The sequence below is a fragment of the Leucoraja erinacea genome, chromosome 5 (assembly GCF_028641065.1).
Source record: "Leucoraja erinacea ecotype New England chromosome 5, Leri_hhj_1, whole genome shotgun sequence".
In the NCBI taxonomy this organism is placed as follows: domain Eukaryota; kingdom Metazoa; phylum Chordata; class Chondrichthyes; order Rajiformes; family Rajidae; genus Leucoraja; species Leucoraja erinaceus.
In genome coordinates this window covers 78,409,617-78,431,864 of record NC_073381.1, presented here as the reverse complement: position 1 = coordinate 78,431,864, position 22,248 = coordinate 78,409,617, and the positions used below count along the sequence as shown (strand labels likewise).

Genomic DNA, 22,248 nt, shown 5'->3' with positions numbered 1-22,248 from the left:
TTATTATCTAAATGGTGTCAAGTTGGGAAAAGGGGAAGCACAACGGGATCTGGTGGTCCTTGTTCATCAGTCAGTGAGAGTAAGCATGCAGGTACAGCAGGCAGTGAAGAAAGCGAATTGTATGTTGGCCTTCATAACAAGAGGAGTTGACCATAGGAGCAAAGAGGTCCTTCTGCAGTTGTACAGAGCCCTAGTGAGACCACACCTGGAGTATTGTTTGCAAGTTTTGGTCTCCTAATTTGAGGAAGGACATTCTTGCTATTGAGGGTGTGCAGCCTAGGTTTACAAGGTTAATTCCCGGGATGGCGGGACTGTCATATGCTGAGAGAATGGAGTGGCCAGAAGATCTAGGATGACAGAGGAACTGAAGGAAATTCACATTAGGCAGGAAATGCATAGACTGTTTATATCTGTTTATTAAGGACTGTTTAATATCATGTTTATTAAGGGGAACAAGGAAATTGCAGACGAGTTGAACAGGTACTTGGTGTCTATCTTCGGTATAAACCAGCATCTGCAGTTCCTTCCTACACAAATGGCTTTCTCCACTTATCTTCCATTGTGTGTTTCTCAAATTGACACACTGGTTCTTGGCACAGAGAGTAATGCATATTCATAAATAATATCTTATTCAATTATAACTGGATTAAAATTCTTCTGATATCAATATAAAGTGTTACATAGCTTTGGGTTTGATTTTCATCGTAGATTTGGGATTTTATGCACCAACGTTCAGATGGAAAAACTTGCATGTAATTCAAATCACAGCTTTAATCACATACCTTTATTTGTGCAAAGGGGTGTTCATAATTGCCAACATATAGTAGTCCAACCGTCTGAGGGAGCAATCTTTGGAAAACAAAATGTGACGATTAAAACCAAGTATGCATAAAAGGTAGTTAACAATCCTCCTAAATCAATGCAAAGCTAGTTCCATTTATGAGTTGCAACTACTATGCCAACATAATTTTTTAGAAAAGTGGAAATTCCAAGGCCAAGAGATTGGTGGGTGTATGGATGAACTGCCAGAGGAGGTGGTTGAGGCAGGGACTATCGCAGTGTTTAAGTAACAATTGGACCGGTACATGGATAGGACAGGTTTAGAGGGATATGGGCTAAACACAGGCAAGTGGAACTAGTATAGATGGGACATGTTGGTCGATTTGGGCAAGTTGGGCCGAAGGGCCTGTTTCCGCACTATGACGCCTTTGGCAGTGAAAGTCTCGGTCTTGGAAGATGCTATCCAGAGTAGCCAGCAAAACCTTAAGAGGGCTTTAAGGTTGTGAATGTATAATACATAGAAGCAAGTTGTTGCAATCGAGAAGAGACAGTGTTGCGTACTGAAATCCCTTTTGATTAAAGGGAAATAATCCTGCTGCAAAAAAGGAACACAAACTTATCAGCAGCCTGTCAACAGCTTTGTTTCTACTTTATAGTCAGTGCATAAAACTGACACAATGTTTAAATTTTCTCAGACCATGCAACTCAGAGAGGGAACACTTCCAGAGGAGCATATTGGAAGAGCAGTACAAAAGTGAGCAGCTTATTAAAAAAAAAGGATGTTATTTTTATTATTCATTTTCTTTCAGTTATTCTTCATTTTGGCAGGGCAAAAAAATGATCAGGCACCGTATCAAAGCAGAGTTCAACAACAAAAATGTGAATTTATATAGTACTTTTCATGTAGAAAAGCATTCAAAGTGATTCGGAGGAGGCTATCAAAGACAATTTTACGGACAGCCACGTATGAGGGTACAAGAGCCGATGGCTAAGGGCGTCTGATTACATTCAGATCACGAGGAAAGGGAATAGATAGTTTTACTTCTGTCATGTGTAACTTTGATAACTGCAGTCCCAGTAATGGATGTAAAAATACTATAAAGGATTAGGTTCAAGTATTTTTGTTACCGACTTCAAAATCAAGGACTTTGGAGAGGAACTGGGAATAGAAAAGGGAGCTAATCTTTAAAATGGACCATGATTTGAGGAGAGGAGTAATAACAGCAGAATGACAGATGAGTAACAGATTTGGAGAAAAATGTTCTCCGCTAAATTAGAGTCCAGCAAAGAGCAACAATAATTTTGTGAAAATAAGGTCTAGAGTCCGCATTTTCACTTTCACTCTTTGTGCAAGATGGATGCAGAGAGGTCTGACAAAAGCGAGCAAATAAAAACAAGGAAACCCAATGCACAGTTTGCAAACATTATCAAAGAATCAATATTTTAGGAATTGACATGTCTGCTAATTCTCATCAAATAAATCACAAAATGTTATCCAATATCTGCTCTTCAGTACTTTATCACCAGTCAAGGTGGTGGGTGTATGGAATGGGCTGCCGGAGGAGGTAGTTCAGGCAGGTACTATTGCAAATTTTAAGAAACATTAAGACAGGTACATGAATAGGACAGGTTTAAAGGGATATGGGCCAAACTCAGGCAGGTGGAACTAGTGTAGATAGGACACGTTGGCCGGTGTGGGCAAGTTGGGCTGATGGGCCTGTTTTCACAGTAAGACTCTGTGACTGTGATGAAACTGTGAGGCCAAGTCAAATACTGGTAACATTTGAAGCAAGCATCCTAGCAGGTCAATTTTTATTCTCCGACTTTAAAAAAAAAAATCAATTATGAAAAAGGGATTTGTGATGTGAAGTGAATATCCTGTTGCTCCCATCTCTTCAAGCAACACAATCAACAGCTGGAGCTCATTGTTAGTATTGTGTTTAAGTGCACTGCACCGACTGTGGCATTCTTCCTAACATCATTTCAATGGAGTTCTTTCTCTTCCAAAAGCAAAGACGACATGGCCTATTCTAAGCCAATAACAACCCCAGTCACTTGTCAATGTCACGTCAGGGTCAGCCGCACACCAATTTAAAAAATAATGGATCTGCCCAATGTGTCATTTCATCCAAAGCTACAAATGAAGATCAGTTTGACAGTGCAAAATTATGGGTTGCGACTGGTGTTGAAGGGAGTGTCCATATTCACATAAACAACACAAATATTGAAGATAAAGACAAGGCAAAATCATCAACATCAGGAACCATCTGACTGACACTGGGACACAACAGAGTTCTGCAACCTATTGTTATTATTAACAAAAACTGAGGCTTTAGATTTAGATTTTCACACTATTACCCAGGATTTGAGGAGTGCTTTCAATTTCAGACAGGCTTAATAAGTATTTTGTATAATCTGTTGATACTTCATCAGCAGTACATCCTCTCTTCTCAACATCAAGTATAGAAAGCCTATTAAATGTTGGCTCATTTATTATGCAACTATATCTTAAGCTGTCCAACACATTTTGCCTTTTTTAATCTTCACTGAAATAAAGACAAAGGGCAGGCAGATTTGGAATTATGCAGGGAGCAGAGTAATGTGGTTGATATGACATAATTCTATTCATTAATTTCTGATTGAACGTTAAATTACCAGCAGTTAAATCAAAGCTCTAGATAATTAGATATTAAGGGATTCAAGGTGATGTGGGTTGGTGTATGTGAAGGAAAATGGTGCTGAGGAAAAAGTTCTGACACAATCTTGTTGAATAGTGGAGCAGCAACAAGGGGGCCGAGTGGCATATTCTGAGTTTAGTTTATTGTCACGTGTACCGAGGTACAGTGAAAAGCTTTTGTTGCGTGCTAACCAATCAACGGAAAGACTATACATGATTACAATCGAGCTATTCACAGTGAACAGATACATGATACAGGGAATAACATGAATAACGTTTAATGCAAGATAAAGTCTAGTAAAGTCCGATCAAAGATAGTCCGAGGGTCTCCAATGAAGTAGATAGTAACTCAGGACTGTTCTCTAGTTGTGGTATGATGGTTCAGTTGCCTGATTACAGTTGGGAAGTAATGCCCCTGTCCCACTTAGGAAACCTGAACGGAACCCTCTGGAGACTTTGCGCCCCACCCAAGGTTTCCGTGCGGTTCCCGGAGGTTGCAGGTAGTGGAAGCAGGTAGGGGAGACTGAAAAAAAACCTCCGGGAACTTCCGGGAACCGCACGGAAACCTTGGGTGGGGCGCAAAGTCTCCAGAGGTTTCTGTTCAGGTTTCCTAAGTGGGACAGGGGCATAACTGTCCCTGAATCTGTAGGTCATAATGTCATAACTGATAGGAGTAGAATTAGGCCATTCGGCCCATCGTCTGCTCTGCCATTCAATCATGGCTGATCTATCCATCAGCCCAATGAAAATATAATATATTTTCAACTAGAATATTGCCAATTACCCCTAATTATTATGTTTAAAAGTTCTGTCGTAAATGAAGATCACAAGACTCATCTATAATGTGCCAGGCAAGTTCAATTTCCCAGAGAACCAGTTGGAGGCTTAACTCCATGGTCATTTGTTAGGAACAACTGTGGACTCCATCATTTTATAATTTGCTCCTATTTTGCAGGCCACAGTCCTAAACAAGAGCAATGGTTATTTCCAGCGGAAATCTTTTTTTTGAAAATGTTCCACAGAAGCATATTGGGAAGTTTTTACTAAAATAAAGGATTTACTAGTGTTAATATTGTCGCTTTGCCTTTAATTGCAAATGTTAATTGCCTTTCATGAACAATTAAAGCTAATAAAAATAGATTTATTTGTTGCTGATAGACTTATAAATGAGATACAGTTTAAGCCACCAAGTATGCAGCTTGGCTAAATTTGAGGTCAAGGAGAGGCATCGATAGGGTTGACAGAACCTTTTTCCTCAGTGTGAAAATGTCCAACACTATTGGGCATAGCAGTAAGGTGAGAGGGGGAAGGTTTAATGCAGATGTGTGGGGCAAGATTTCAACAGAGAATCGTGGGGGCCTTGAACGTATTACCTGCGTGGTGGTGGAGGCGAATACGATAGTACGTCTAAGAGGTAGGCAGATGGAAGTGCAGGGAATAGAGAGATATGGATGATGTACAGGCAGATGAGATCAATGTAACGCATCATGTTTGGGACAAACATTGTGGGCTGAAGGGCCTGTTCCTGTGCTGTACTGTTCTATATTCTATGTTTTTTAATATTGTAGTTAAGGTCATTTTTAGCCAGGACACATTTCTACAATTTGAATGCTACTAATCAAACTTCCATTTGCCTCAGCTCTAAAACACTCAAGGCCAAAAACATGCATTGCATATATTAATGGAGTATTGGCAGCAGTTTTGGGCCCCATATCAGAAGGGTGTGTGCTGCCGTTAGAGAGGGTCCATAGGAGGCTTACGAGAACGATCCCAGGGAGGATTGGGTTAACACACGATGAGCGTTTGACGGCATTGGGCCTATATTTGCTGCAGTTGACCTTATTGCAGGGGGACCTCATTGAAACCTACTGAATAATGAAAGGCCTGGATAGAGCTCATGTGGTTAGGATGTTTCCACTAGTGGAAGAATATAGGACCAGAGGCCAAAGACTCAGAATAAAAGGACTCGCCTTCATAAAGCAGATGAGACATTTATTTAGTCAAAGGGTGGTGAATCTGTGGAACTCATTGCCGTAGACATCTGTGGAGGCCAAAACATTGGGTATCTTTAAGGCGGAGATTAACAATTCTTGATTTGTACAGGTGTCATAATTTTTATATACTTCTATCAAATACACAGTAAACACTATTTTTAACGAACCCCATTATAACGGATTTCTGTTATAACGGACAGATCTGCCGACGCCACTCCTGGCTCGCAAGGTGTTCCAGCAAGCCCTTCTTCAATGATAATACCATATTCTGTTATAGCTGGTAATATCGACAATAACAGTCACCATCTCCCCCCCTTCATGGTCTGTTATAACAAGGGTTTACTGTTCTGCCAACCCAATCTATGCCTATCATACGTTTTTGCACTTCTATCTCCTCTCAACCTCAGACATTCCAGTTGAAACCCTCTAATCCAGGCAACACTCTGATGAACCCCATCTGCTCCCTCTCCAAAGCCTGCATGTCTTTCCTTGTAATGGGGCGACCCGAATTGCACACAATATTCCAAATGCAGCCTAACCATAGTCCGACAGAGCTGCATCATGACTTTGTTAGATAATGTTTAAGGGAAGCTGATTAAGGCAGTTACAAAATTACACTGAAATTTTAAACACATCAGACAGTATGGGAGCCAGGTGATTCTTTGTGTGCTGGTCCCAGAAGAGGATCTGCTATTGTATATTAAAACAGACATTCACCACAAGCAGCCTGAATGGTATTTTATTCTTCAAATGAACCATAGTTCTACCGCTTGTTCCCAGATCATCTTATGCTTTGTGCCTAATGTTGTTAAGTATGGAACTTTACACAAACAACACAGCGGTTCAATAAGAAAGCACTTCAGAGACTTTAAAGTGACATTCGGCCCTATATATTTATGCAGGCTCTTTGAATAGTGGCATTGTCTTTGTTATTCCCCACTCTTCACAAAATCTTTCATTTCTAATTATACATCCTATTACAATTAGAAGATTACCAATAAATAAACCCCTGTAAACTGTCAGCAATTCTTGTCTTATTGAAGCATGTCTCAGATATTCTCTAGGCAATGTATTTGTGACAGTGCTTGAAATTGGCAATTCTAGGAAATGCAAAGTACATGATATGCCAGTCTGCTGCGCCAGTCAATTAGAGCATTATTTTATCAGCCTTTAAATCATACCTTTGCCCCAAGTACAATTGGCAATTTCAATTTCAAGTTTCACTTGATCAGCATCTACTGTGTTTTGGGAAAGAGAATTCCAGATATTTTGTGTGTTTTTGTAGGTTTTAAATTACATCAAAGACTAATTTTTAAATCCCACCTTATCAGGAATGTATTTTTGCTGAGGTTGAGAATTAAGATTGCAAGAACATTTTCTTGACCAGAATTAATTTGGTATTTGCATTTAATTGGTAAAGACAAGATGGTGATTCTGAACTGGGTGAATTCACATACCCTGTAAGGCAAAATAATTACAATCTGTTTCGTGAAACATGAAGGTGCAATGCTCAGTAACTATTCAAAAGTTTTCAGAAATGCTGACACCTTCAAAGGGATATTGAAGCCAGCATCAATTTTCCAATCCATGAACTTGGGCAAAATAATAAAACATGAAATACATTAACTACTGTTGCCAATAACAGATAATGCACAATCTGTTCTTCTAAAGTCCAGTATTAACTATTAAGGGAATGAGAAATTCCATGTTTTTGGGGAAGCTAAATATTGGTTAATGTGCTACGGAAGCCAGTTGGGGCAAAATATTCATCTAAAGGTTGGTGCGGTTTTCAACAAAGCCCACCCTTTAATTATGACAACGTCATATGTTCAAGGCTCTTTCCAGCTGAGAAAGATTTTGGTCATTGATTGCTTGCCGATGGTATGAATCATCATGGATCTTTCTTTCCTGTGGAATACTGGCTACAGTACACCTTACAATCTTTGAAGTACATTTTGCTATTGGTGTGTAGATCTATTTTCTGGGTTTTAAATGCTGAAATTATGAGAAACTAGACCGAAAAGAATGCTTAACAACCTGATGGATCAATATTTAATCACAGAGATAACATGCTTTCTCAACACGTTCTGGTAATGGCTCCAGTCTTGCTTAATTGCTTGCACCAGTATAATAAATAAACGGACATAAAAAGAACATTTCCCTTCAGGGAGGGTGCAGCTTTATGCCTTGGCTTCAGGGCGAGTTCATTTACTTTCAGCACAGAACTATCTAATGTGCTTCAGGCAGCTAAGGTATTAGATCTCAGAAATGAGTATTGGGTCAAAAAACAATATCTGATCAAAACACTGCCTCTTAGCCCAGTGGTTTGCTATCTCCAGACTCTACCATTACAGAGCCTCTAAACTAAATATGATGAAGTAAAATTTTGCTACCATATCATAGTTCATTGCGTAAATCTCTGTCGCTCTTCATCGCCGTACACACTCATCTTTAGGAAAGGAAATCTTCCCTCTTTATCCAGAATACATAGGATTGCACGGCCACAGTTATCTGTAACTAATTCATGAATCACAAGAGCAATTTTTTTTTTGTTAAAATTTTCATTTTTATGTTTGAAACTCTCCTTGGTCGCTCTTTCAGCATGTTCCAACAGCTCTTTGAAGGCTTCTACACTTCTCAGATTCTTGTAACCTCTGCAGCTCTGATTTCATAATATTTCACCACTGACATACTTGCCTTCAGATGGCTTGGTTCTAAGATCAGGGGGCTATTTCTTAATCTCTTTGCTTTCATATATCTCCACAAGTTACTGCTTAAAGCTTTTCTTTGTAACAAATCCTTAACTTACCTGTGTTAGTAAATGTAGGGTAATAACTATCTTGAAAATTCTAATATAAATGAAAGTTGTCGTAGTCAGCAAGATTTTAAGCTGCATAACCCGTTTCAATGTATGGCCAAATAATTAATGATATAAACTGTCATTAATTATTGAAAAATGGTAGAGAAATTATGTAGAATAGACACAAAATGCTGGAGTGCCTCAGCGGGTCAGGCAGCATCTCTGGAGAGAAGGAATAAGTGGCGTTTCGGGTTGTGACACTTCTTCAGACCCGACCTGGAATGTCATCTATTCCTTTGTTCCAGATATGCTCCCCGACTCGGAGTCACTCCAGCATTTTGTGTCAATATTTGCTGTAAATCGCATCTGCAGTTCTTTCCTACACAGAGTAATTATCTATTTATTTATTTATCCCATAAAAACAAAATGATATTGTTTTCTTAGAAAATGCACAACGTGCATTGAATCCATTTACAGGCAGATCAATTTAACATCTCTTCTGCAAAATTTGTATTTTTCAATAAAGCTACACACTGTAAGCACTGCCTTGCAATGCCAGGCCTCTATTTTGTATTAGTTTCTGAGGGTCTTGAATTCATAACCTTCAGACTCAAAAGACATCACTGCACTAAGGCAACTCAAAGCTGAGCACAAGGAAAATACAACCCACATACATTCAAAGTTATTAAACCACCAATAAACATGTTCAACGTTGAATTTAAAATAAAGAAGACCTGGCACTTCATCAATCAGATGCTTTTATTTGTGTCTTAGTGGTTGTGCATTATACAAATGTTGCAAGTTATGAATTGTTAGCATCCAATAAAAGCAAATTGAGTTGTCGCCAAATGTCCAACAGTCATGAAGAGGCTAATGTAAAATGTACCATCAGCACTAGATCCATGGTGTATTCCCCCACGCATGCTCAGCTCATGATCAAACAGACTGGTCAAGTCAAATTACAGGATAAAATACGAAAAAAACTTCAAAAAAAACTAAGGCCAAACTGCAGTCTTAAAAAAACATTATGCCTCCAATTGTGTTACTACAAGAAAATTAGCAGAACTTGGTTTCGAGTCTTCAAGACTGAGGGTATGTGGAGCTGGAGTCTAAGGCAAAGGCCAGGGTGTGTAATGGAATCAATAGACAGAGAGTGGTATTTTTGGCAGTGGCTGAAAAGTGTGTGAGTGCCTGGGCCTGTGCGTCTGTGTCGGTGTGTACATGTGTATGAAGGAACTGCAGATGCTGGTTAAACCAAAGATAAACACAAAATGCTGGAGTAATTAAGGGGACCCGAAACGTCACCCATTCCTTGTCTCCAGAGATGCTGCCTGGCCCGCTGAGTTATTCCAGCATTTTGTATCTATCATACATATATACATACACACATACATATATACACACATACATACATACACACACACATATACATATATATCTCAATTATTGAAAGATGGCAGAGTAATGCCATCTCCCTGAAAATTGGCCCTGAATCATATTTATTTTCTTGTAAAATACATAGTCATTCAATATGCACGGAATCCACTATGCAGACAGATGATCATCAAATTATCTATTCTGCAACACAATAATGCAACACTAATAAAGAGGAACTTTATTGGACTTTTTTGCCTTCCATCACAGTGAGGAATGTGGGGAAACCGCTGTGGTGGATGTTTATGTTAACTTTTATGCAGTTGTGTGTCTTGTTGCTTTTTTTCCGTATGGCTGTATGGTAATTCGAACATCAATGTACCTTAATTGGTACACGTGACAATAAAAGACCTTTGAAGTAATAAGTTGAATTCTTCACCTTCGGAGACAGGAGTCAAGAGTCAAGAGTCAATTTAATTGTCATTTGGACCCCTGGAGGTCCAAACGAAATGCCGTTTCTGCAGCCATACATTACACACAAATAGACCCCAGACACAACATAATTACATTTAACATAAACATCCATCACATAGCTGTGATGGAAGGCCAAATAAACTTATCTCTCCACTGCACTCTCCCCCCCCCCCCGATGTCAGAGTCAAAGTCATAGCCCCCGGCTGGCGATGGCGATTGTCCCGCGGCCATTAAAGCCACGCCGGGTGGTGCGAGGTCGCACACCGGGTCTTGGTGTTGGAGCCCCCGGTGTGCGCTCGCAGAGTCCGCGGCCATTCCAGCCGCGCGGGGCAGTGATGTAGGCCCCGCTCCAGGAGCTCTTCAACCCCGCAACTCGGGCGGGAGAATTCGCCGTTGCAGAAGCCCCGAAAAGCGGTCTCCCTCCAGGGAGCCGCGGGCTCCCGATGCCGTCGTCCGCAGACCTGCAGCAGCAGCCTCCGACTCTCCGGTAGCAGCAGCAGCAGCAGCAGCAGCAGCAGCAGCGCTCCTCCACCGCTCCACCCGCTCCGGACTCGGCCAGCTCCGCGACGGCAACGGTGAGTCGGCACCTGAGTCCCCGGCTTCTTCCCGTTGGAGGCCGCTCCTCGTTGCGGCCTCAACGACACCTGAGACCCGGCGAGAAAAGGTCGGGTCTCCAGTGCAGGGAGAGATTCAAAAAGTCCCCCCCCCCCCTCCCACCCCCACCCCCGCCCCCCCACCACACACCCCACACCCCAACAAAATCTACTTTCCTCGTTGCGGCCTCAACGACACCTGAGACCCGGCGAGAAAAGGTCGGGTCTCCCCAGTGCAGGGAGAGATTCAAAAAGTCCCCCCCCCCCCCTCCCAAAAACAAAAACTACACAGACAAAAAATAATAAAACGCGGACAGGCTGCAGAGGCCGCTGCTGGCCAGAGCCAGAGTGTTATCAGCTAATACAAGCATCACAAAATCTTCTCGGACACAGTACAGTCAATATGTATTTTATTCCTAACCCTGGCAGAGCACTGGTTACTGCATCTGCAATTTTATTTTTACCTGCTATTCTTAAACCACTATGAGTGAAACTGCAATTTAGCACCAATTCCCCACAGTTCAGGGACAGGCATGCTCTCTACCTTTGCTCTCTCAAAACATTTGAAACCTTCATCTTTACATCAGCAGAGAGGTCTCCTTCCTTGTGAACTAGTTTCAATTGATTCACTTTGTGAATGTCAGTGTTTAATTCACGTTCCCTCAATCAATAGAGCACTGGAACCAAAGGTTCATTGTGGTGGGATTTCTTTTGTCTCTTTTATATCATTGACCTTCACTGCTTTCTGGATTTCAAAACCCATGTTTCAAAAAAACATTTTCAGAGCAGCATCCCTCCCCTTCCTCTGCGATTCCCTCCAGTTCAGATGTAAAGCAACTGGAATTGAACTCTCATTTTAGATCCATCCACAATTACAAATATACGCACAACCATTCACTCAAGTTATTTTTGGAGATCCAAATTTAACGCCATGTGCCACCATTAGGGGCGGCATGGTGCCGCAGCGGTAGAGCTGCTGCCTTACAGTGCCAGAGACCCGGGTTTGATTTTGACTATGGGTGCTGTCTGTGCGAAGTTTGTTTTTTCCGAGTGCTCTGCTACAAAAGATGTTCAGGTTTGTAGGTTAATTTGTAGGTTCTGCAAATTGGCCCATGTATATTAGGTAGAACTAGTGTAGGGGTGCTTGCTGGTCGGCGTAGACTCGGTGGGCCAAAGGGCCTGTTTCCATGTTGTATCTCTAAAGTAAAATTTCATGCACCTGACATCCTCATCAGCTCACCATCTGAAGGCTGTACTGGTCCACGATTCCTTTTCATCCTTTATCTCACCTGGCATTTGAATAAAAGTATTTTTTTTCTCTTTCAAGTGTCAATAGTCTGCAGACTCCAACTCATGGATACAAATGATCCAAAGAATCATAGAATCATCCATACTGCCTGGAAACAAGACCTTTGGTCCAACCTGCCCACTCGACCAATGTGCCTCATTTACACTAGTCCCACCTGCCTGCATTTGGCCCATATCCTTCCAAACCTGTCTGTCCATGTTAAATTTTAAATTCCCTGAATATAGTCATATGCCAAAGAAATTGGCCCTTCAACCCAATGCTGACCAGGGTGCCCTATCTAAATTTGTCCCATTTGTTTGCATTTAGGTCACATCCCTCTCAACCTTTCCTATCCATGCATCTGTCCAAATGTCTTATGTTTAAGAAACAGATAGACAGGTACATGGATAGGACAAGTTTGGAGGGATATGGACCAAATGCAAGCAGGTGGGACTAGTGTAGCTGGGACACATTGGCCGGTGTGGGCAAGTTGGGCCGAAGAGCCTGTTTCCACACTGTATCATTCTATTACTCTAAATGCTGTCATCCTACCTGCTGCAACCACTTCCTCTGGCTGCTCATTTTATATATCCACCACCCACTGTGTGTAAAAAGGACCCCTCATGATCTTATCCCCTTCTCATCCTTCGTCTTTCCCCTCTCACCTTAAATCTACGCCCTCTACTTCTTGATTCCCCTCACCTGGTAAAAAAGACTGTGTGCATTCTTCCTATGTATCCCCCCCCCCCCTCCCCCCTCCTGTGATTTTACACACAGCTTCAAACAGCAACAATACCAAGACAAATTCAACATTGCTGCTCTGGATCCACTGCGACTGGAAGCATAGCAGATAACCACACCTCTGCAGATGGTTATCTACACTGCTGCAAACAATGGCTGTACCTTACTTAGGCGATGGCTACAAGCACTGCAAAGTAAATTAAAAAGACTTCAACAGGAAGAAAAAAGACAATTGATTATGTTTTTGGACTTCAACTGTGTACTTGAGTTGAGTTTCTCAATCATGGACCTGGCAGTTCAGGAGCCTACTTAAATGAGCAGGCAGCCAAAGATTGGAAATCACTTCTGTGCTTGTAATTGCATGAAACCTCAAGTATTAAATTGGGTATTTCTGTGAGCAAAATAAAGCAAGAACAGCACCTTTCTGTTCAACTGAGGGAAGATAAGTTAGAACAGTTAAAGTATGAAAATGGTGAGCGGAATATGAAGTGGCTGTATATGGTCAATTCGGCAAAGAGTAGGGTGAATTGAGAACGGGACGAGAACAGGAAAGAAATAGAAGGCAAAGCCAGAGAATCAGGTAAATTGGCAGATTAGGAAACTGAAGAAAGAATGTAGGGTGGCACAGTGGTGCAGCTGATAGAGCTGCTGCCTCATAATGCCATTGACCTGGATTCGATTCTGACCTCAGCTGCTATCTCTGTGTGGAGTTTGCATGATCTTCCTGTGACCATGTGGGTTTCCTCCAGGAGCTCCAGTTCGTTCCCACATCCCAAAGATGTGCAGGTTTGTAGGTTAATTGACCTCTGTAAGATTGCCCCTAGTGGCAGGGAGAAGATGAGAAAGTGAAATAATATAGCACTAGCGTGAACGGGTGATGGATGATGGGTGTGTACTCGGTGAGCCAAAGGGCCTGTTGCCATGCAGTATTTTCCAATTCATTTAAATAAGAATCGCAGCCGGACTAGGCCGTAAAGTTGCAAATAAATGCAGAAGTCAGGAGGTTACTCTTCGGTTTTATAGGATACAAGCAAGACCACATCTGGAATACTGTGTACCATTCGAGGAAGGATGTAAATGTTTTGAAAATAGTTCAGAGATTTACCAGACAGGAGTGGACAGGTATTCTCATGAGGAAAGGTTAGACAGGCTATGCTTGCATCCGCCGGCTGAGAGATGATTTGATTGAAACACAAGTTCCCTTAGGGGTCTTGATGGGATAAATGCGGACAGAATGCTTCCTCGGTGGGAGACTGTAGGACTACGGGTCACTGCTTATATATAAGGGGACATAAATTAGGTTAATTTTTTTTTCCACTTGGAGGTGCGAGTTATTTGGTATAAATTCTCATTAAAAATTCATTCAAGTCTGGGTAGGCAAGAATGCAGAGTCCAGGTTATAATGTAATCAGCTATCATACTTGTGAATGACAAAGCAGGCTTGCGGGACTGAGCGATCTACTCCTGCTCCTAGTTTGTACTTTGGTATATATTCTCACGAGGCCTCTCGAGCCCATGTCATCATTTAGAGCAGTCCTCTGTTTCGGCCACTTTCCTGCCAGATCTCCATGTTTGCTGATTGTCTTTATGCCCGAAGAAAATATTGGAATGATACAAGGAAAATAAAAGTGAAATTAAGGGAAAGACAATGGGATGGGGGTGGGGGGGAAATTAAAGGATTAGAAGGATTAAGCGAGGACAAAAGAGAAAGAAGTCAAAAAGGAGAAAGATAAAATAAAATAATCTTGAACGTATATTTAATCCTCAACATCACCAAACTCAACCACCAATTTTATAATTAGCCACTGCTTTAAGATACACAGGACTGAACTTGTGCCCAGCATGGCCTCAGAATCAGCAACATAATAATGACTCGGAGAAATGTCCATTGTTATTGGGGAATAAATACTGGACACATCACCAGAGAAACTCTCCTGTTCTTAGAAAAAATAATTCTGGACTCTGTTACATTAAAGCAACACCTCCCATCACAGAGCTTTTGCTCATCAATGCACTGAAGTTTGAGATTAATTAAGGCTTCATGTCTCCAAATTAAATTTGCACCTACATCCTTCTGACATCCAAGTGAGGGGACAAAAAGCCAAAAAAGTCTGCATTGGAAGAAACAAGGCAAGGTACAGAGGAAGAGAACAGTGGAAAGACAGATGGAGATTGGGGTGTCACAACTGATTGTGCCCTGTCTGCATCTAAACCGATCCAGCGAACAGAATTATAATACAAGTTTTAATTAAGACCTGCCACTTTTGTTTTACTTGAGTGGATAGACGTGTGAAAGTGTTGCACGTTAGAAGAATTCTGAAGGAAAGTAAACACAAATCCATTCTTTAATGTGTTGATAAGAAACTTAAGTGAAACTAACTGTAAAGAAATAATTAATTCAGAAACCTATTAATCAAAGCATTATGATGACAAATTAATTTATTTCTTAGAGATCTTTCTACATTGCAATTTACAGTTAGTAAATGGCTGATCTAATTTCTCTTTTGCAGGTCACACCAATGGTCATGATGCGTATGTTACTTAAATATTTTTTGTTACAAGTAGATTTCAAATGTATTAAAACTGCAGAGGTTATTCTGCCAGGAAAAACTATTTTACCTTCCCACTATTATCTCTGTCCTGATTTCAAACTCCATCTGAACATCTACTATGCTTGGTCGACCCAAATGCCATTGAATCTATTTTGCCTTTATGCATTGCAATAAAGCTTATCAGTTTTGACTGACAGCCATTTATAATCCCTGCTTTCAGAATAATTAATTCACAAGAGGTTCGCAGAAAACAGGCCTGTCACTATAAGGACTAGAATGCCAGTACTGCACTGACCTCCAAATGGACGAATAAATGAAGCACAGAATAATTGAAAGATCACATTTTATTTAATTAGCGTATGTTTTCCTCAACCCATGTCTAATTTTACTCAATTTAAAGAACATGCAAGCAAGTGTTAAATACTAACTGGGTAAAATAATGAAATTCATATTAAAAGATGTGACAATCTCTCATTTTCAGGGATTAAAACTGTGTGAAAATTAGAAGGAGATAGATACAGATTTTAATTAATGAATCGCGGGATTAAAATAATTATTTGAAAACTAATTTCAAAATTATTTTAAACACCGCAGACTGCACTCTTCAAATCAGTAATGTTACAAGCTGGCAGGCACATCAGATAAGGAGGCAGCAATACAAAATCATTAAATAGATGCCTAAAATTAAAAATTATGAGCAATAATCAGCAAAAACCAAATTTAAACAACAATATTTATTTTCATTCTAACCTCACTCATGTATGTAGCATTAATTTTTGTATCCAATGTTTCAATCACCTCAGAAAAATAATTTGCTGCCTATACAAAGTAATTGCCAGCCTTAGAATCAATAATGAGCTAGTTAGAGTAGATAATCCATTAGATATAATGTAGCCTGTGTGCTACTGTAAATACTGATCTATAACTTGAATGCATAGTTCAACATGGGTATTATTCTTTGGACGTCAGCAAATATAATGCTACTTTAAAAATGACTGAAATTCAACCAGACCCTGGGTCTACAACATAGATTCAATTACATACTCAATTCGTGACAAAAATCACTCCACCCCTGTTCTTTGCAGTTTATGCAATGGAGAATTTTTCCTCTGTCCTCAAATCAGACCATTACTGCAATGAATTCCATCTGTTAGTTTGAAACTGAACTCAGCAATACACTAGTCGCATGGAGCAGAGGAAATAAAAGCAGCATTAGGCCTTCAAGCCCGCTCCATCATTCATCAAAGTCATAGCTGATCAAATACTTCAGCGCTATTTTCTAGCAAGATCACCATACTCCTTGATTCCATTTAAATTCAGAAACCTATCGGTCTCTACTTTGAATAAACATGAGTGTGCCTCCACAACCCTTTGGAATGCACAAAAGATTTATTAGTCATAGCGTCAGAAAGTGTGGTAACAGGCCCTTCAGCCCAACTTGCCCACACCAACCAACATGTTCCACCTTCACTAGTCCCACTTGACTGTGTCTGGCCCAAATTATCTATCTTTCTATCTTCTATAGAAAACTAAAACTCTGATCTTGTTATCTTCCGGTTTGTGCGGTCTTTCTAACGGTTCGGGATAGCGTTACAATTTTTCACCAGTTCACTCACCGTTCTCCTATGCTGCGCTTACACCAAGTTTTGTTTCGATCGGTTGAATGTTGTAAAAGTTAGCGAGGTTTTAAAAATCGTAAAAACCGCGCGAGCGCAGATCGATCACTTCTCCTGCCGCTCAGCTCCGCATGGATTAGTCTCTTCCCCTGTCACTCACCAGGACGGTTCGCCCCTTCCTGCGCCATCACGTCTTTACTGGAGCTGAGGATGGCCGACGGAAGTTTTGAACCGGACACAATTTTCAGAGGGACCCAAAGCAGCACAGCCCGAAGCAGCCTAGCGTCGGAGACCCAGCGTTGGACCCTGCCCAGCCTAGCTTCAATGACCCAGAGTCGGAGATGTCGCCAAACGGAAAACGGAGACTCCGATCCCGGCAGAGGAGAACGACCAGCGCCCGCTGTGAGTCCCCATCGCACCGCCAATTCCAGTCACTACCCATTCGGTCCTCCTTGCTGGCTCCTCCCCCCCTCCCCCGTGATACCCCCCTCTTGCCCATGGCTCTTCCTCCATCTTTTCTTCAAGCTCACCCCCCTCCCCCCCCCCCCCCCCCCCCCCCCCCCCCCCTCCCCCTATGGGTGAATGGTGGAATATTCCATTGGAGGAATGGGTGAGTGGTGGAATATTGCGTTGGGGAATGGGTTTGCGTTGGGGTCCAGGACTCCCATGTGACTGCAACCCAATGGGTACCACTTAGTCTAGTATTCCCTTAAACCTGTCCTATCCATGTACCAGTGAAATTGCTTCTTAAACCATTGCGATGGTCCCTGCCTCAACCACCTCCTCCGGCAACTTGTTCCATATACCCACCACCCATTGTGAGAAAAAAGTTACCCCTCAGATTCCTAAATAATCTTCCACCCTTCACCTTAAACCTATGTCCTCTGGTTCTCGATTCCCCTACTCTGGGCAAGAGTCTTGATGCATCTACCCGATCTATTCCTCTCACAATTTTATACACCTCTATGTCACACCTCACCCCTTGTCCTCCAGTTCTCCAGGGAATAGTCCCAGCCTGCTCAACCTCTCCCTATAACTCAGACCCTCGAGTCTTGGCAACATCCTTGTAAATCTTCTCTGCACCCTTTCCAACTTAACAACATCTTTCCTATAACATGGTGCCCAGAACTGAACACAAACTACTCTTTGACTGCAGACACTTTTCCTGAGTTCGGTCATAAATGGCCTGCTCCATTATTATCATACAGTACTCCTTGGTCCTAGATTTCTAACCACATTTAGTCTGTTGGGCTCTTTAAGAATTTTATAATTTCCAATGAGAATTCCTCCCATTCGTGAGAGCTCTTAAAAATAGAATCTACAGTCCGTGCCTATTTAACCTTGCAGTATATGGCATACTTGTCATCCCTGGGACCTTCACTGCTGTTCCTCAGCATCCTATCTTATGTGCAGTGAACAAAACTGTACTAAACAGTACGGGTGCAGTCTCACCAAGGCCATGTACAATTGCCATAAGACTTCCTCCTGTAATTAATCCCTCTACAACATCGTCAAAACGTGACATTTGGCCTTCAAATCAGCCACTGCATCTGCATCTTGGCCTTCAGTGACCAGTACGTAAGTAAACTTTTTGTTTCTTTGTACTATTTAACAAATACTCTGCTTTTCTGTTACACTCATATTTACCTATATAATGTCCCATCTACCATGTTTTCAGCTACTCATTCAACCCCTTTATATCTTCCCTCATACACACAACCCTCCCTAGCTTAACATAATTGAAAATATGCCATTTAATTTGTCAAGACAAAATTTGAATGGTTGTAGCTGAAGCATCAATCTCTGCAGTGCCCGCACCAATTGCAGCCTGCAACCTATTCTCACTCTTAACTTCCTGTCCTATGCCCATTTCTTTATCCATTTCAATATTTTATCCCTAATTCCCCATGCTTGAATCTTAGTTTAGAGATTACAGCGCGGAAATAGGCCCCTCGGCCCACCGAGTCCGCGCCGACCAGCAATCCCCGCACACTAACACTACCCTACACACATTAGGGACAATTTACACATACACCAAGCCAATTAACCTACATACCTGAATGTCTTTGGAGTGTGGGAGGAAACTGAAGATCTCAGAGAAAACCCATGCCGTCACAGGAAGAACGTCCAAACTCCGTACAGACAGCACCCGTAGTCGGGATCGAACCCGGGTGTCCGGCGCTATAAGGCAGCAACTCTCCTGCTGCGTCACCCATGCGGCCGATCTTGTTGACCAACTTCCCACAAATTACGTTACTGAAAGCCTTCCAGAAGTCCAAATACACTATGTTCACTGGTCACCCATAATACACTACTGGTCTTTATCTATTTATTTTCCCTCCTTTGCCGAGTTCTGAAATGCCCTCAATACTAAGCCTACTATTTGTTCTTTATTTCTATTATATCATTTATATAAGCCTCTTCCTATGATTTAATACCAACCTTAAATTCAGTTGCAAGCCATCGGGTCAGTTTTTCATCTGGGTTTTGTGCCTCAAAAGAAAAAATTATTTGGCAAATTATTAATTTTTTTAAAAAGCTAAAGAATGCGGCATTACAACTGCGCAGTGGTAGAGCTGCTGCCTTACAGTGCCAAAGACGGGGTTCAATCCGGCTACAGGTGCTGTATGTAGGGAGTTTGTACTTTCTCCCTGTGACCGTGTGGGTTTTCTCCAGGTGCTCCGGTTTCCTCCCACTCTCCAACGATGTACAGGTTTGTAGGTTAATTGGCTTTGATAAAATTGTAAATTGTCCCTAATGTGTAGGATAGTGTTAATGTACGGGATGATCGCTGCTCAGCACAGGCGCACAATTTTCATTGTGAGTGTTATGAATGTTCATTGTTCGAGTTTTTTTTGTGCACTGGAGAATTGGTGGAGGACCTTTATCTTATGGTTGTTCAGGCCAACCTTCGAATATGTTTCAGTGAAAGTTTCAACAAAAGACGTCAGATGTTTAGAGACAGGCCCGTGTGGAAACGGGCCCGTCGGCCCACCGACTCTGCTCCAACCAGTGATCCCCACCCTGTAAACTAACACTACCCTACACACTAAGGACAATTTTACAACTTACTGAAGCCAATTAATCTACAAGCCTGTACGTCTTTGGAGTGAACCCGAGCACCCGGAGAAAAACCCACATGTTCAGGGGAAAGCGTACAGGCTCCATACAGACAACACCCATGGTCGGGATTGAACCCAGGTCTCTGGCTGCACCTCGACTGCGGTGTCACTGTGCCTCCTTAGCACAACAGTTTAGAGCTCAGTCTCTGAGCATGCACAAATGCAAGCACATCTGCATTGCAGATTGGCAGCACCAAGGCAGCATGATCCTAGCAAAGGCCCCTCTGTTCTCTCAAGTGGATGCAAAAGATATCACAATAAGGCGAAGATGAAGGATCCTCATCCAGCACCTCAAAGTTATTCATTTTTCCTTGAACACGGTCGTTACAGAGAATGTGGAAATGTATCTAATTTGTTGGTTGTAGTTCTTGCTCACTGCATATTGGTGTTATGCTTTCAATGTGAGGCAAGCAACAACTCTTCAAAAAACATTTAGTTACATTGGCAAAATGGAACTTCCTAAGAGACATGAAAATCACGTGCAAAGCAACCTTCATCTGGTAATACAGCTTATCCTTGTATTGTCACTACACAATATATATTTCTGACATAATTACAAGAGTTGGATCAACTGAGCTTTGAAAAAAATCATCAAACCAGTTGTGCTGGCTGTCATGGAAACTACATCAGTGAGGCAGTTGGATCCATTCTATTTCACCACAATCAGAAGCAACATCTCTGGTTAATTATCAAAGCCTTATTCACATTGACCTGTCAATGCAAGATATTAATTAAGAATCCGATTTGCAAGAAAAATAGAAATATTATTTCCAATAACAACCTCTCATGCAATAATTCAGCAACAATTTGAAGAATCTTTTTTTTCAGGAAAAGGAGACAAACGACACACGCATCAATATAAAAAATTAACAAGATAAGATTGTGTGTCGTATAAGGGAGAAGGACGAGTAAGGGAGAGGAGTAAGGGAAATCTCTCTGTAAATATAATTCCAGCACATCTCTTCCACTGTTTTGCTGCATGACAGATCAAGACCAATTCATAATGAAAATGAGCACTCCAAATGCATTAGGAAATCAAATTCAGTTAGTTTGCAAAATTAATGTGTAGTAATTACACACTGTTGTTATCATAACAGTCCCCATTATAATTTATATTTAGCTGTATCATAAATTTCAAGTTCTTTTACCACAATTTACCGATTTACTCTGCACACTTTACAATGTTTCAACCAGATGCTTCGAATGTTTAATTAAAAAGTAAAGAAATATAAACTGAATGGGAACTTACATTAGATATTCATGATTTTACAACAACGTTACTCTCTGAAATTTGGGATGTTAAAAAGATAAATTAAAAATAATTTTAACATTGTAAAATAAACACCAGAAATTAATTTAACAAAAAACTGACTCACTGATGTCATTGTGTGGGGAGGACCTACAGGTGCTGGTTTAAACCAAAGAAAGACACAAAAAGGAATTCCTTTTCTCCAAAGATGCTGTCTGACCTGCTGAGTTACTCCAGCTTTTTGTGTCTGTCACTGATATCATTTTTTTGAAATATGAAAATATTCTCAATTACATACAGCTTTTACCTGGATTTTTAGAGTGATAGTCATGCAGCGTGGAAACAGGCCCTTCGGCACAACTTCCCCACACCGACCAACATGACCCATCTACATTAGTCCCACCTGCCTGAGTTTGGCCCATATCTCTCCAAAATTGTCCTATCCATGTACCTGTCTAATTGTTTCTTAAATGTTGCGAAAGTACCTGTTTTATACCATATCAGTACCCGATATGGTTGATCTACAGTACCTGCCTCAACTACCTCCTCTGGCAGCTCGTTCCATACACCCACCACCCTTTGTGCGATAAAGTTAACCATCAGGTTCCTATTCAATCTTTCCCCCCTTCACCTTAAACCTATGTCCTCTGATTCTCGATTGCCCAACTCTGGGCAAGAGACTAGAAGATAGCGTGTACAACATATTTTCCACAACATATGTTTAGAACATATTTTCCACAACCTGCGCATCTCACATCTCTTAAGAATTAGGAATATTTAAAAAAAATTAATTTAAGTACATTTTCCCAAACTGTTACTACCTCTATTGTTACCTCTTAAGAATTTGGTAGATTTAAATCATAATGAAGCCTGCATTTGAAATGTAAGTGAATGCTGAAAGTAATTAAAACAAGTAAAATAGTTGGGTTCAAGGAAACAGCGTTCACGTCATGGGCCTGTTTCCACCAGTCTTTCCACCACCACGTAC

General features: G+C 41.2%; 1 protein-coding gene across 2 annotated transcripts in view; it reads right to left on the bottom strand.

The window, feature by feature from the left end:
• rngtt (RNA guanylyltransferase and 5'-phosphatase) overlaps positions 1-22,248 on the bottom strand; it is a 270,693-nt gene that overhangs the window by 35,183 nt on the left and 213,262 nt on the right. For both annotated transcript variants that reach the window (XM_055636039.1, XM_055636038.1), the window contains one exon: positions 783-849. In XM_055636039.1, coding sequence (XP_055492014.1) covers positions 783-849 — 67 coding nt within the window. The remainder of the gene's footprint in view (positions 1-782; positions 850-22,248) is intronic.